Below are 14,304 nucleotides of genomic sequence, written 5' to 3'. Positions count from 1 at the left end.
AATCTACTACAGCTATGAGACCCAGAGATTTGTTTTCAGCAGAGGTAGAGAAGACTGTAGAGTCTTTGAGCAATAAATTGTACAGCATTATTTTTGAATGAGTGGAATTTGGAGCACTAATGTCTTAATGTAACAAATCATACGGAACAATGGTCAGAGTTGTTTAGGGAATCCAGGAAACCCTTTCCAATGCAGTTAAAATAATGTGAGATAACTTCTGTGTCTCTATAACTGTTGCAATTACTACTTACTTTTTTTGGATGCATTTAACAGCATGTGAGCCAAGAGAAAATAAAACTGAATAATCTGCTAGTTGTATATACTGCTGTCATCGTTTCTACCTGAAAGTGTTGTCACTTTATGTCCCTGGATCACTGCCCGTACATAATATTTACACCTATGAGAACATCTAAGACCAAGAGTTCAAGAGTTTGCTGCCAAATAACAACCTGTTTAATGACAGCAACTACCAAATTAATGTCATTATTTTAAAAACGTGTGCCTATTAATTGCCCTCCAGGTTCTATTTTTAACTAGAAGGGCACTCGGAGAGCGCAGACCTCCGTATGTTGCAATGTTAATGAAAGTGAAAAATGATTTGTGTATCTTCCCCATGATTCAGATCTGCTCCAATATTTGAATGGGTTCTTCCTTGGCCCATGCTACACCCTTCCACCAAGTTTCCACCAGTAACCAACAAAAAACCAATGGAAACAATCTTCACTGTGATAATTTGCCTATTTCAAGCCAGTTACGAGTTATTTTCATATCATACTGGCATGACCTGAAAGCAATGGCTACCTGGAAGATAGGGGATCAATCTCAGGAGGTATGATTTGCCTAAAAAGTGGTCTGCAGTGATGTACTAAAAGTGATCTGTTGTTAAGAATAGATTTGGGCCAATGTAGTAAGGATAATATAAATGTATGGGGTCTTATTTAGAAGTATGCGTATTTTTTGTAGATTGCTTTACAAAAAAACTCGCAAGTACAGCTACAAGACACTTTAGAGACTTGACTGTACAACAACATTTTACCACAGTGACAAAATTTGGAAAATTCTGACTGCTACTACATGGCATTACAAATGTGTGTGCAATGTTGCTTTTTAAATTAAGCAGTGTTTGTTAGTTCTCCTTGTTGCTCTGTCATCATGTTAGTGGTGGATGTGTCATACCTCTAGCAGAGTCAACTAAGCATTACCAGGTGCCCCACTAACATGCAGAGTCAACCATGCATGGGAACACACAGGGGCAGTGGGTAGAGATACAACCTTTTGTTTTACAGGGGCCATAATTAACCCTGGGAGGACTCAGCGTCAGTCTGGGAACAGCCTGTAGCACAGGAATCGATGGCTCCCAGTAACTGTTTTAGCAGAGAAGTGGGAGGGACATTTATACAGACATGGAAAGCATGGTGATTAGCTAGCGGATACAAGCTTAAGTTCTAGAAATGGTCTGAATTTAGATAGCTATTAGGGCTCTGGCTAGAAATGATGTCACCCCTACCGGGTAGAAACCCAAACTATAGCGTTACATGCTGCAGACAGACCACCCTGACTGAGTGGTTGACAGTTTAGGCTACTGCGTATATACAAACGTCACAGTGAAAGAACATGAGGACAATATGGTCGGTAGCGCGTGTGCATTACTGGCCCAAATATGTGCTTTCAAACACGCACAATACTAATTTTGGCAACACATTTGCATTATGTGGAAAACCAGTGTATGACATTTTGAGAGGGAATATCTACAAAAAGGAGAGGATTTCACATTACACACACTTGGTCCAAGAAATACTATGGTGAAATGATAATATTATATTTATTTTGGAGAGCTGAGGTTTTTGTGGCTAAGTAATCAAGCAGACGTCTCAATTTTCCGACTAATGTGCTGTGATCTAATGACAAGCAAGAGGAGTTCATGGAAGAATAATCCCATAAAGCTATTAGAAATAGCATATTCAAATGCAAATACTATCATTATGATTTATAGTAATTATGATTAACTGCAGTCATTAGATGAAGATCTATCTGAACATACACATTAAAACAACATTTCATGTGTATTTTGGGGCACTGGTGATGAATGCAGGACTACTTTCATTTCATAATTGATGTGCTTGTAGAAGCACTGTAATCCAACCATGCAATAACACAGGCAGATTTACTTTAGGATAAATACCCTTCTGCTAATGAAGATTTGACTATCAACAGTAAGTGATTAAAGTGCGAGGCTGGACGCAGACACAAAGAGTTGAAACCGACTCTACTCAATTTATTTTTGCTGATTTTTCCCCATTGGCTATCAATATGGAATGCAAATTCCTGAAATGAACTAGGGAGGGTATAGACCCAAGTGTGCTTCCCTTTCGATACTTGCAGTTGCCAGTTGCCTCTTTTAAACTTTTACCTTTTCACTTTCATGCCATCCCCTTTTGTTCCACCCTACAATGTGCAGGTACCCCCGCCAACCAGAGTCACAGGTGACAACATGACAAGGACTCTCGCCATCTTACATTTGCACAAACAAGCCTAAGGTACTGCGACAGGGAATCAAACCCTAGGGTCTCTCTGGTAGTGGACAGGAACTTTACACCTGAACTGCTGCCCAACCAGCATTACACTATGTTGTGCCCCATACACTACAGTAGCAATAAGGGAGATCTGAACCAATCCAGAACAGGTATAGTAAATCAATACTTAAATGAAAGTAGTTAAAGCTGTTCTGGAAACAATGTAGTGCCACACTGCAGGCTCGGTCTTAGTAAGCATAGTAAGATGAAAAACTGAGACAGCATAATGCATCCAGTATAACAGTTGGGGATTCTAGAATTATCTTGCATTGTTAAAACGAGCACTTCTAATATTAAGTATCTAAACCTAACAGATGTGTTTATGGGAATGTTAAAACTATAGAAACAGAATGAAAGTAGAACAGACATTGAACTATCTTTTGTCATTTAATTAGTTCAACAGAAAATGGTGATTGTTGTTAGTTGTTATGGTGACAACACACGTCAGTGGAGCCGTAAAGTGTCTCACACTCACTAGTTTTATCATTTAAAGGGCCAATGTGTAGGAATTTCTCCCATCTAGCGTTGAGATCATATATCGCAATCAACTCTCTCGCGCCACGCAGTTCAAAGTACGTATTACAACTACGGTAGCCTTCTCGCTTCAAAAAGCCGGTCTCTTGCTCTTTTCAATATCCTTTTTCTTTTTCTGGGCAAAGAAGAAGACTCCCGTTCCTGAAATTTGGATTCTGAATACGTGTGGTCCTCCATGTTTCCTTATTCAAACTTGCCGGGAAGCTACGATACCCATTAGCAGCATTAGCAGCACCTGTGAGTTTGTCATGTGACAGCGAAAACGCGAAAGGCGGAGCAGTATGTCCTGTATGTCCCTTACCGGCTAACGTATTTCAAGATGCCGCATGAATATGGAGTGTCTACCCCAGTTCATGCGAATGCAAGTGTAAAATTTCAAGCCAAAAGGAATACTTGGTGGAATTGATGGTGGTGGTAAATAGTCATGAAAAAGGACAAGTTTGTGAACGGGCAACACAGATTTTGATAATGAACTACTAAACACGTTACACACTGGACCTTTAATGAATAGAATTTGATGACTCACCACTAGAAATATGAAGCAATTCAATCTAGCAGTCCTCAATTCCTCTCTAGCAGCAAGGCAAGGGACATAGTGCACAACAGACGCCTCTCCATGCTCCGCACTACTCCAGTGCTCGTTTGTTGCAACACCTCAGTGAGTCCGCGACTTGCCGCAAGTCGGTTTGTACGGAAGTTTGTTCAGAAGTTAGCCTGCTTCAACGGTCACAGTTCTTTGCAATGGCAAATGTACACATCAAAAGTAATGTAATTTCTGTGGCAGAAATCTCCTGCTAGACAAACTTTTGCCAGACTACAAGATGTTTTATAGCTATATTATCAGATTTTTAACAATTAACAATTAACAGATTTATTGTTTTTGTTAGACATGTTATCTACAAACCATAGAAGAAAACCTAAGATGGCTGCACCGGGTCAAAGGATACTTATCTCATTATCACGTTGCACCATCATCTCCTTTAATCTGGCTATTTCTGCGGCAGAGTGGTTGCTGTCTTCAATTACCGCTTCCCTCACTGTTGCTGATGGTGACGCTCGCCCATCACTGTGCCTATTTCCTCCACCTTGCTTGTTCATGATCATTTTCTGTAAAAAAAAACAAACATAAAAAGATTGTTGACCTTTAATGGTAGTTAAGAGAATGGCTATTTTTTTCTTTAATATTACAAAATCTGGTTGTTAAGAATTGCATTCATGTGGCTGGGTTGGGTCAGTGGTAGAGCAGGCGCACATATACTGAGAGGTTTATGCCTTGACGCAGAAGTCCAGGGTTCAAATCCGACCTGTGGCAATTTCTTTCATGTCTTCCCCCTTTCTCACCTAGCTGTCCTATCAAAAACTTATATACAGTGTTTATACTTATAGATTAACAACCATCTAATGCCATGAATAAAAACAAGCTGGAAAATACATTGTGGAATCGATGATGATGAATAATTTTATTTTGGTTAAAATGGAACAAGGAATAGGCTGAAGCCAAGGCTTATTTTTGCCTATCCTATCCCATAATCCATATAGAATCACCCAGAAATTCAACAAAACTAATCTTAATCAATCTGGAAAGTCGTGCTCTTCTAAATTCTGTGATATTCCTTAAACATTAATTAAATTCCCCTCTTTTCCCTGTCTGTAACATCACTCATAACATAATTCCAATGATACACCAGGCTTAAAGATAGGTGAAAACATGTTAAAGGATTGGAGCTTTTTCCACTTGGAGAAGACACAGTAGAAGAGGAAAGTACAGATGAGGGGGGAGGCTGGTCCCAGACAGTTTTGGGGACATACGCTGTATGGAAGCCCACTGAAGAAGATAGTTGATTTGGATTGGGCTGAGGTTCCGCAGTTTTGTAAAATGACTTTCCAACATCATGCCACCACTGTGACAACATACCTACAGTGCTAAATCACTGAGGTCAAACTGCACATCTATGCTCACAGTGCTGAAAAGATAAAACTGCAGATATGCATTGTGCTTGAACATCACCCTAAAACAAGGGCACACGTGTTGAGCATGAAGGAGCTAGCCAGTGTTGAGAACAAAGAAGAAAGAAATCAAATTCAAACCAGATCCAAATTCCTACAGAATCACTGGACTGTGTGACTGGGGTGATGCTCAGAGGAATGTAAACTGAACAGGAGATAGAGTTTGTGGATCATAACAAACTGAGGGAGAGATAAACAGACATTCAAGTGGGATCTGGAACTGCTTCTGGTGACTGCTCCAACTCCAACAGAACCAGAGCGCAGGAACAGTGTGAGCAACGCAGTGTTTTCCCTAAGCTCGTTAAGCAGCAGTGGGCCATCGGCTGCTGTTTGAGAAATGTTGAATACAGTCTATAACCAAAAGAAAAACTTTAAAGAATTTATGTTTCTACCAACATTTGGCAAACAACAAGCAATTGCAAACTTTTTCCGCGGCAGTCTGCATGACAAATTGTCTGTGGATTGGGCACAGAGCCAAAACCAAAATGATGCCCATACCCTACTTAAATAAAAAAATAAAAAAACACAGGAAACACAATGACATTCATTGAAACAAACAATATTTGGAACCCTAAATGTTAAATAATGATGGGTAAATATGTTCACTGACCCATTCAGAACAGGTTACTACATGAGCTTACTCTCACTAGGAGTGCTTTTAGTATCAAATTCATTATTGAATTAGTCTTTTTTTAATTATGGTTCAGTCTAGTGTTTAGTCTGCAAAATATCAGAAAGTAGTTCTGAGCAGAGCCCAAGGGCCCAAGCGGACAGCTTCCATTTGACTGACAGATAATTGGTGCGCGTATCATCTGATCATTCAGGGTGGTGATGGCGCATTGGATATGTCACATGCCTTTGGTGTGGGGAGACCTGGGTTCGATTCCCACTGCGAAACATCAACCAATGTGTCTTAACTACTAGTTGCTCCAGAGGCGTGTGGCGTCTGACATATATAGCAATTGGAAGTCGCTTTGGATAAAAGCGTCAGCTAAATGACATGTGATTATGTAATCATTCAACATATAATCTCCCCAGCGTGTTCTGGGGCCTCTTTTCCATTGGACGTGCCAGGTAACTTCTCAGATGATGATGCCTGAACCATTTCAACACAAACGAGTAGCAACTCTACTCTGAGCTCCCTCCGGAAGTCTGAGTATCTCACATAGCACCTTGCCTCTAATGAGATGGCAAATAAGTGCGAAACGCCAAGCGTCTAGACTTACGTAAGGCTGTAGGAAAATCAACAGCACTGGAAAAATTGGGAATCATTGGATCTGAAAATGTTAGGCCTAGAATAAGATCATGTTAAACATCAGCGTTTTCTGTGAAGAGAAATACATTTTGCCTGTGCTAGGGTTAGTATTACCCACATTAAAATAGGAAAGTACATTTTAGTTATTTGAAAAGTAAAGCATTTTTCCGGCAGAAGACAGTAGAGGGAGCTATTTAGAAGAGGTGATTGGTCAGCTGGTCACTGCTGAGCTGATGTATGCAGGGGAATGTCACCTTACTGATCAAATGTGTTCTATATCTTTGTCTTCTGGCCATTCACTATTACAGTGAAGATAAACCTCAAGCTCTAAAACCAACTAACAGAATTCAAACGTTTATTTCAATAAACTAGCGTAGCAAACTGAACTGAAAATATCTTCTGCTGTCACACAGGCATGGTGCTGTCCCCTGGACCTCGTCATGGAAAGGAGAGGGGAAATGATGGATGGATAGAGAGAATAGACACAGAAAGGGGATTACACAGGGAGACATGCGTGCAGATACTGTACATGAAGAGACCACTGTAAATATATTACCTTCAGCAGGGAGAAACAGAACTGAATTTTCCTCATGTCTGGTCCCAATGACAGTGTCACATCTGGATCAGAGTCATTCAGAAAGGCCTTGACTAACTCTTCCAACCTAGACACACACACACACACACACACACACACACAAATCTTAAACCGATGCCACATTCCACGTGTCAATCCTTCTCCATCACACTTAGCACAGGCTCAACTGGCACTCAAACAGTTAATACGTATACCTAAGGAGTGCTTCTAATGTTTAAAATGTGGGTCTGGTCAAAGAAAACTATTTACTTAAATGTGTGTTCCAGCTCCACTGGGCCGGTCTGTTGATAAACTATCACTGGATGATAGTCCAAACATTGGTTCTTCAAGCTCTGGAACGGGCCGCTGGAAAAGACCAACAGGCAACCGTCCAGACGTATCCAATGTAGGCACGATAACGTGTGGTTTTTATTTTCCACTGTAACATGTTCAGCACTGAGACACGCTAGGTTTACATGACGAAGGACTTAAAACAAACGTAGTGGTCTTCTTTCAGGGCCCTGCGAGACATCAGTGGTTTTGTGATACAATAATTCTGGGGAATGCCCTTTAATGCCATGTACAATATTTTGTAAGAGAACAAACAGCATCTGTCAAACACCAGAATTTGATAGTTTCCAAATTGTTTTTCCAAGGCGTAAGGTGATATGTTATGTAGCCAATGGAGCAAACTAATATTGTATTTAGCAAACAAATTGAAATTGACTTCAGCTTGTATGGAAATGGATTCATACTGAACCTAAGAAAGCACTGAAGGGAGCAAAATATTCTTCTGGAAAAGGTAAAAATCCGTAAGCCTGAGGATATATGAGCGTTTGGAAATCTGACAACAAATAAGCTGAGATATGTGCAATCACTAATGGGGATGAGTCAAGGCATAAACAACAAACAAACCGCAACAAAAAAGTCAGCATGTCCAGTGAATGTGGTCACAACAGACATTATTCCCTGTGTGAGTTTGAACACAAACAGGGGGAAATTGAGGATAATCACCTGGATAGAGAGCAAATAATAAAGAGGCGGACTGAGGAGCGGTAAATTAATCAGCAAGCGAGCAGCGATGCGCCAAGTCCTGGAGGGAACCTCTGGCTTGAACTCTGGCCCTGACTCACTGGGTCCCTCTGCCATTTGAGTATAGGAGCAGAACTAAAGCAGTCCTAGCTGGAGCAGAGCCCTGGGAAACTCCATTAGATCTGGTTAAGCCTCAGTGAATGAGGTTTCAACTCAGCACCGATGCATAGCCAACAGCATAAGTTATGTAGGCACTTCAGGCTAACCCCAAATACTTATAAATTGTAAAACATATTTTCTCAAGAACTTCGGGGGTTGTGAGCATAACAAATACAAATGAGAGTCCAAAAAAAGACCATCTGGTCTCTTCCCTGAGTCTGAGGCGCACTGTAAACATCCTAGAAGGCTTACAGGGCCAACGCAGCATTACATGTCTGCACTGTCCTGAGATGACTGGCTCACAGGTCACATTATTATACACACACACACACACACATATATTGTACAACCTGTGATCCTGTGGCAAAAGGCCTCCTGTGAGCTCCTTAGAACATTCTTATTTAACTCAGAGTGTGTTACCTCCCCTCATCTGGTATCTGTAAATCTAAAGAAAGCATCACAGGCCATGTTATCTAAGTTATATGCAGAAGAGACTGACTGGATTGAAGGGACAGGGAATCAAGAAACAGGAGGGGACATACTTCTGGATCTCCTCCACAGTAAGCTGGTCATCTCTCTGTTCTCCTGTCACCATAGCCAGATCTTCCTTCAGAGACTGGACTTCCCTCTTCAAACGGGCTATTAGCTGAAATACACACAAAAAAAGCAGGGTTAAAAGGTCTTCTATACAGTATGTGCACATACACACAATGTAAAGCAGTGCACATTTGCACCTACAGTACAAAACAAAGACACACACTCACGCACAAAGCACACACAGACAGGGGCTATTTCACTGCTGCCAACTGATGAGACAATCGTTGGTGGTTTTGCGGCTTATCTTGCTGATGCATTTTGAGGACAAACTTAAGTGATTCCAGACAACTGGATGCTCCAGCGAGAAAATGCAGGAAGCAAAACATAAATTAGCATTAAAAAGCTACGGTGGCAAAAAAAAAAAAAAGGACACATAAAACCTTCTGCTGCTGTCTGTCCGCACGTGTTTGGTTAAGGCCTTGCACACTGAGCCAACGGGGTGGCTGCTGTTAGTAACCGCTGTCTGGGTCTGGTTACTGTATATATAAAGGCAAAATATCTCACCAAGACCAGACATAGCTTCTTAAATAAGTACTTAGATAGTAATCTTTGTAAAAAAAAAAAAAAAACAGTAAGAATGTGAAAAATCACGATCAGAGGAGGGACCGTGTGAAGGGACTAAGGCATTGTTTTTAATAAAAGCTTAAGCATCATTCCATGGATTAATACTGACAGCAATATGTTTTCTAATCTGTGTACCCCAGGTACCGGTTTCTCCACCTGCTGAGCACAGGAAGGCCAGAGAAAGCCATTTTTTTAATCAAACAGTTTATATAATATACTATATATATATATAGTATATGATAAAAAAGCAATTTAAAGCTATAGTGCGTATGTTTATGTCGCCCCATGAGGAATTCTAAGTAACAAAACTGTCGGCGCGTCCACATGATACAAGCCTTCCGTGATCGCGCCACCCACCTCCACGCAGTTGCTAGTAGCCTAGGAGGACACGGAGGATTAAAAAAAACGTGGACTCTTCAGAAGAGGTCATTATCGTGACTCGAGTTTCTGCGCGTAAAAGTCGTCGGACGCCACAATCTTCTGAACATAGGCATACTGAGAAATCCAGAGAGAGTTGTGTGGAGCTGATAGTCTTAATTAGCTTTGTAGAAACTCATTTGGCACTGGCTTGAATGTAACGGACGTTCATTAATATCAAAAAGTTACGCACTAAAGCTTTAAGGCATGAAAGGAGAATCCACCAAATACAGGCCCTGGCCTTGTTGACATATAACCTTTAATCTTTGGAGATAAGCATGTGGCTCTCTGTTTTTCCTTGCTTAAAGGGTCCATGCCTACAGAGGTCACTTTAAGTGGCCTCATGTCAGTCTAGGCAGGGATTAGCAGCGTCTAGCTACCTAGCACCTAAAGGATTAGTGAGTTCAGGTCATTAATGAAGTGGCATGACATGTACGTAGGAGTAGCCATAAATAATTGATTTTGACAATTATAGCTCTTCGGATGGGACGGAACCATTTCAAGTCGGTGTATCGGTCAAGTTGGTGTATGGGCTTTTCTGTGTTTGAATGCTCCATTGACAATACGATGTGTACAATTTGGATTGACTGAGTAATCAACTGGGCATCCGTAGGATTTACTCAAACAGGAGCTGCCAAGTTATAAAAGAAATGGTATTTGTTTAAGAAATTGAATGTTGATGAATTAAACGGATGTATCACCTGCTGATTGTAATGCCATTACTTCTACACCTGGCAAGCACTCAGTTCTCTAAATTACTAACAGAGCTTTTCCTACTTAATTCTTTGTTGTTTGTGCAACAGACCTGTTAAATGGGATTACATCCTAAATCACCTGGTCCACACCAGGAGCAAGAGGTTAGAGGTGAGCCCACTTGACATGTGCCCTATTTTGATGATGAGCAGTTATTAGCAGTGTGCCGTAACTTGAAGTGCTATGGGGTTAGGGCCACATACATAACAGACAGCCCATGAGGGCAGATTAGTCTAATAAAACCTACAGCTTGATTTCTCATTAGCTAATTGTACGAGATGTTACCTGGTCATTTATTCTATGCAAAATCCCTTGAAGTGCAATCAGTGCAATTAGAGGATGACCTTTTCTACATTACATCTAAACACGGACGTATAATTACATGTTAATGGTAGGGACAGTAGGCCAGCACCAAAATCAAAGGATGGTGTAGTTATTGAAAGGAAGCCAGACCAGTTGTAATAAGAAGTCTGCACAAATCACACCACAAAACAACTCACACTTAACCACCTAAAAAAAAAAATTCACATGACCGAATTTCATTCTTCACTATAAAACCCACTTAACTATCGCCACTGAATTTGACCACACTTCAAAATAGAATGCAGAATGCAGAATGAAAGGCTGGAACAGTCTCAGTGGAAAAGAGCAAATACAACAGAAAGCTGCAACTGTGTGCTAGAGTCACACAGTGACACTCTTCACATAAAGTTGCTAGGCAGCAAGAAAGTTCAGTGAAAAAAGGTCAAAAGTCAGACTGAGTCATATAGTTGAGCAAAGCATCGCCACTTCGAGCAAACACATCTTCTAACTGGAAAGTCAAAACCAGTCAGACATTGTCAACTTAAGATGCTCTTGAGAAAAAACAGACCTGCAGTGTGGTTTTGGGTAGGTGCCACTTAGCTAAATGAACATATCACCCCAAATCCACCCCATATCATATTTTATTTAACATCATAGCTGGCTATCCCTCACCAGAGCCGCTCCCTGTATCTCTTTTTTTGAAACCTTGGTCTGATGTAATTCTCTCCCAGCTGCATCCTGAAGAAACTGACCGCCTGTTGTCGGTCAGCGGAATCGTGCAGTCTATTTCAGAGTGCCGAGCCCACATTGGTACCACAGCACCACGGCAGGCTTCCATACACTCTGAATAAAAACTGACTCAGGCCATGTGACTGATGATGCCAGCATATCCTATGGAAACCCAAGTCAGTGCAATAATGCGACATGCAGATTGTTCTGGTGATGAAAAAAGCGACACTACATGTGTGTTTCTGTCTATGTGCTGACAAACATTCTACACAATTAAGTTTGAAACATTAAACTGACTTGTAAAAACAGTCCTACCTTTAAATACTTCTTCTTAAATACCAACTAATCTATGCAGAAAAACCACCCACAGTAACTGTAAGCACTTCACTATAACCACAGCTTACATCTCAGATGCATATGTATTATACAGTATAGTATGCCATCTACAAACATGCTGCTATTTATAAAAGGAGTCATAGTTTCCCACTACAGCTATCATGGGAAAGGTCTTTGACCGCCACAACAAAATGATAACACATGGGCTGTGTTCCACGCATGGCAGCACTTAGGCATTTTAGACTAAGGCAAGGAGCACTGTACAGAACCACACCCCTACACACAAACTCTCTTCTGTCCTTAGACGAGATAGACCTATGTAGGGAGAGCAACCACCCGCAGGAATTTTCACACCCACTTCCCAAACATGTCTCTGGTGGACTATAAGCAGGATTCTGTTTGACTCACAGGTATGCGCTAATCAGAGCTGTCTGCTCAAGCAAGATGTTGTATGTATCTTTAAGTGAAGGGAGAGTCCAGGTTCAGGAGGGTCACTCAGCCTCCTATTGCCCTCCGCTGAGCTGCATAACAACACCTTAAGATCAACTTTTCTGACCCTAAAGAATTACAGAAAGAAGTTTGATGGCAATTCAGTTCAAGTTAAACTAAGCACCCGCTGCACACAATGCTTAAGTTTACCTTAAGTACACACTTGAAATAAAAATAAAAAACATGGTGGAAGCATCTTGGAAGCTGTTGACAATTTCATCTGAATGCAGACCAGGATCAGCCTTGTCTAAATGGAGGATCAGGACTGACCTTAGTGCTTTTAGAGAGACCAACAGAGCCGACCTTATATGGTGTGGTCACTGTGGCGGACTTCATTACGATCACAGGTCACTTTCAACACCTCATTCTTTTTCCTGTCCACGAGACTTGTTAAATGTTTGGTCTGGTCTGGCTGGTTTCCTGCTGTTCAGGCTTTGAGGAAGTGCATTTTGTAGCCTGTAGGTTACAGTATAGGATCATTAAGGCAGCGTGTGGTCTGAACGATTTACCAAACAGTGCCTGCAAGATTGTCCAAAATCCAAAATCCAAATCCAGGTTTCAAATCAATTGCCACAGCCGGCATGTCCAATTGACAGCGTGCCTTCAGACGGGGGCAGGCCAAAAATGGGAGTCTGAGTGTCACCCCAAACCACGATAAGTGACATCATTCTAATCTGAAAACTGCACTGTTGGCTTAACTTATTTTCCTCAGTAAAACAGGCAGAGAGATAGAGGGAGAGACAGAGACGGGAGCAACAAACAAAATGGGAAACACACTAAAAAGCCATAAACAGAGACAAGTTTGCCTGCAAAGTTTGGGTTTGCCTAGAGCTGTAACTGTGCCGGACCCAATTGGGAACAGCCAGACACTGTCCCAATTACTGGGCTGACCGCAGACTCTCTTAAAAATACCTCTGTAGGGGTTGCAAGTGGCCAGCCAAGTCCCACTAGCAGTAATACAGTAGCAGTTGATCCTCAGGCAGATCTGGGTGGGAGTGGAGGAAGCGGATATAGCTGTGATGACTTACTTAGACTTACTGTATATCTCCCAAGGCGCCTTTACAACAACTACCAGGTCTGCTTCCTGGCGTAATGCAGCAGGGGAAGGTGTGACAAGTATTATAAAAGGAGAAAGTGAAGTTGGGCTGAAGTTTTCCAAAAAATCTGTTACGTGACAAAAACTTGTATTCAACCTGACCCTGTACTCTGTATAATAGGGGTTCTATCAAGATTGCCTAATCAACATAATCATAAGTGGATTCCTTTGCTGTTGCCAAAAAGCTGATTTTTTGTAAATGGAGAGAAAGCAGTGCTCCACACATTTAAGATGTGACTTAAATGAAGATGAGAATAATTTAATATGGTCACCTTTGTTAGCAGCAGACAACAGACGATACAGTTAACAAATTAAAGTGTTGTTTCTCAATTAAACATGTAGTTTGCACTAATGCACATCACCACTTGCTACAGCATAGACCAACCCATTTGTTTTTCTATAAAAAAAAATCTCTCTCCCTAAGTTAAGTCATTGTCATTTTATTTATTTATACATGTGTGTATGTATGTATGTATGTATGTATGTATGTATGTATGTATGTATGTATGTATGTATGTATGTTGTATATATATATATATGTATATTTTTTTCTTTCTTTCTTGTTGTTATTGTTTTGTCTGTCTGTTTTAGCATTGTTGCTTGCATCTTGGCTTGTTTGATTGGTTCTTTGGAATTGCATGATAAATTGTCTGTATAAGATGCAAACTATTGCTGCTCTGTCAGATTTTTGTTTGAAAAGAAAAAAAGTATAATAAAAAGTTAAAAAAAAAGTAAAAGGAAAGAGTGAAGGAGGGAAAACCATCGTCAAGGGTTAACCTGGCTAAACTGCTCAGACAATCTCTCATGCGATTTTCTATTACTTGTCGGGCTGAACAACGCCCCTTAGCTGTAATATAATCACAAAATACATACCTCGGCCTGTCGT

The 14,304-nt window shown here is 40.9% G+C and overlaps 1 protein-coding gene across 3 annotated transcripts in view; it reads right to left on the bottom strand.

Moving 5' to 3' along the window:
• kif6 (kinesin family member 6) overlaps positions 1–14,304 on the bottom strand; it is a 67,402-nt gene that overhangs the window by 30,812 nt on the left and 22,286 nt on the right. For all 3 annotated transcript variants that reach the window (XR_005637446.1, XM_039787019.1, XM_039787020.1), the window contains 3 exons: positions 8,677–8,780; positions 6,926–7,031; positions 4,055–4,214 (listed from right to left, as the gene is read on the bottom strand). Coding sequence is in view for 2 of the 3 variants with exons in the window: in XM_039787019.1 (XP_039642953.1) it covers positions 4,055–4,214; positions 6,926–7,031; positions 8,677–8,780 (370 nt within the window). In the remaining variant the exon portion in view is untranslated. The remainder of the gene's footprint in view (positions 1–4,054; positions 4,215–6,925; positions 7,032–8,676; positions 8,781–14,304) is intronic.

Source organism: Perca fluviatilis, chromosome 20 (assembly GCF_010015445.1).
Source record: "Perca fluviatilis chromosome 20, GENO_Pfluv_1.0, whole genome shotgun sequence".
NCBI classification, from domain to species: Eukaryota; Metazoa; Chordata; class Actinopteri; order Perciformes; family Percidae; genus Perca; species Perca fluviatilis.
The sequence above is the reverse complement of the archived record's forward strand: the minus strand, read 5'-3'. Positions and strand labels throughout refer to the sequence as shown.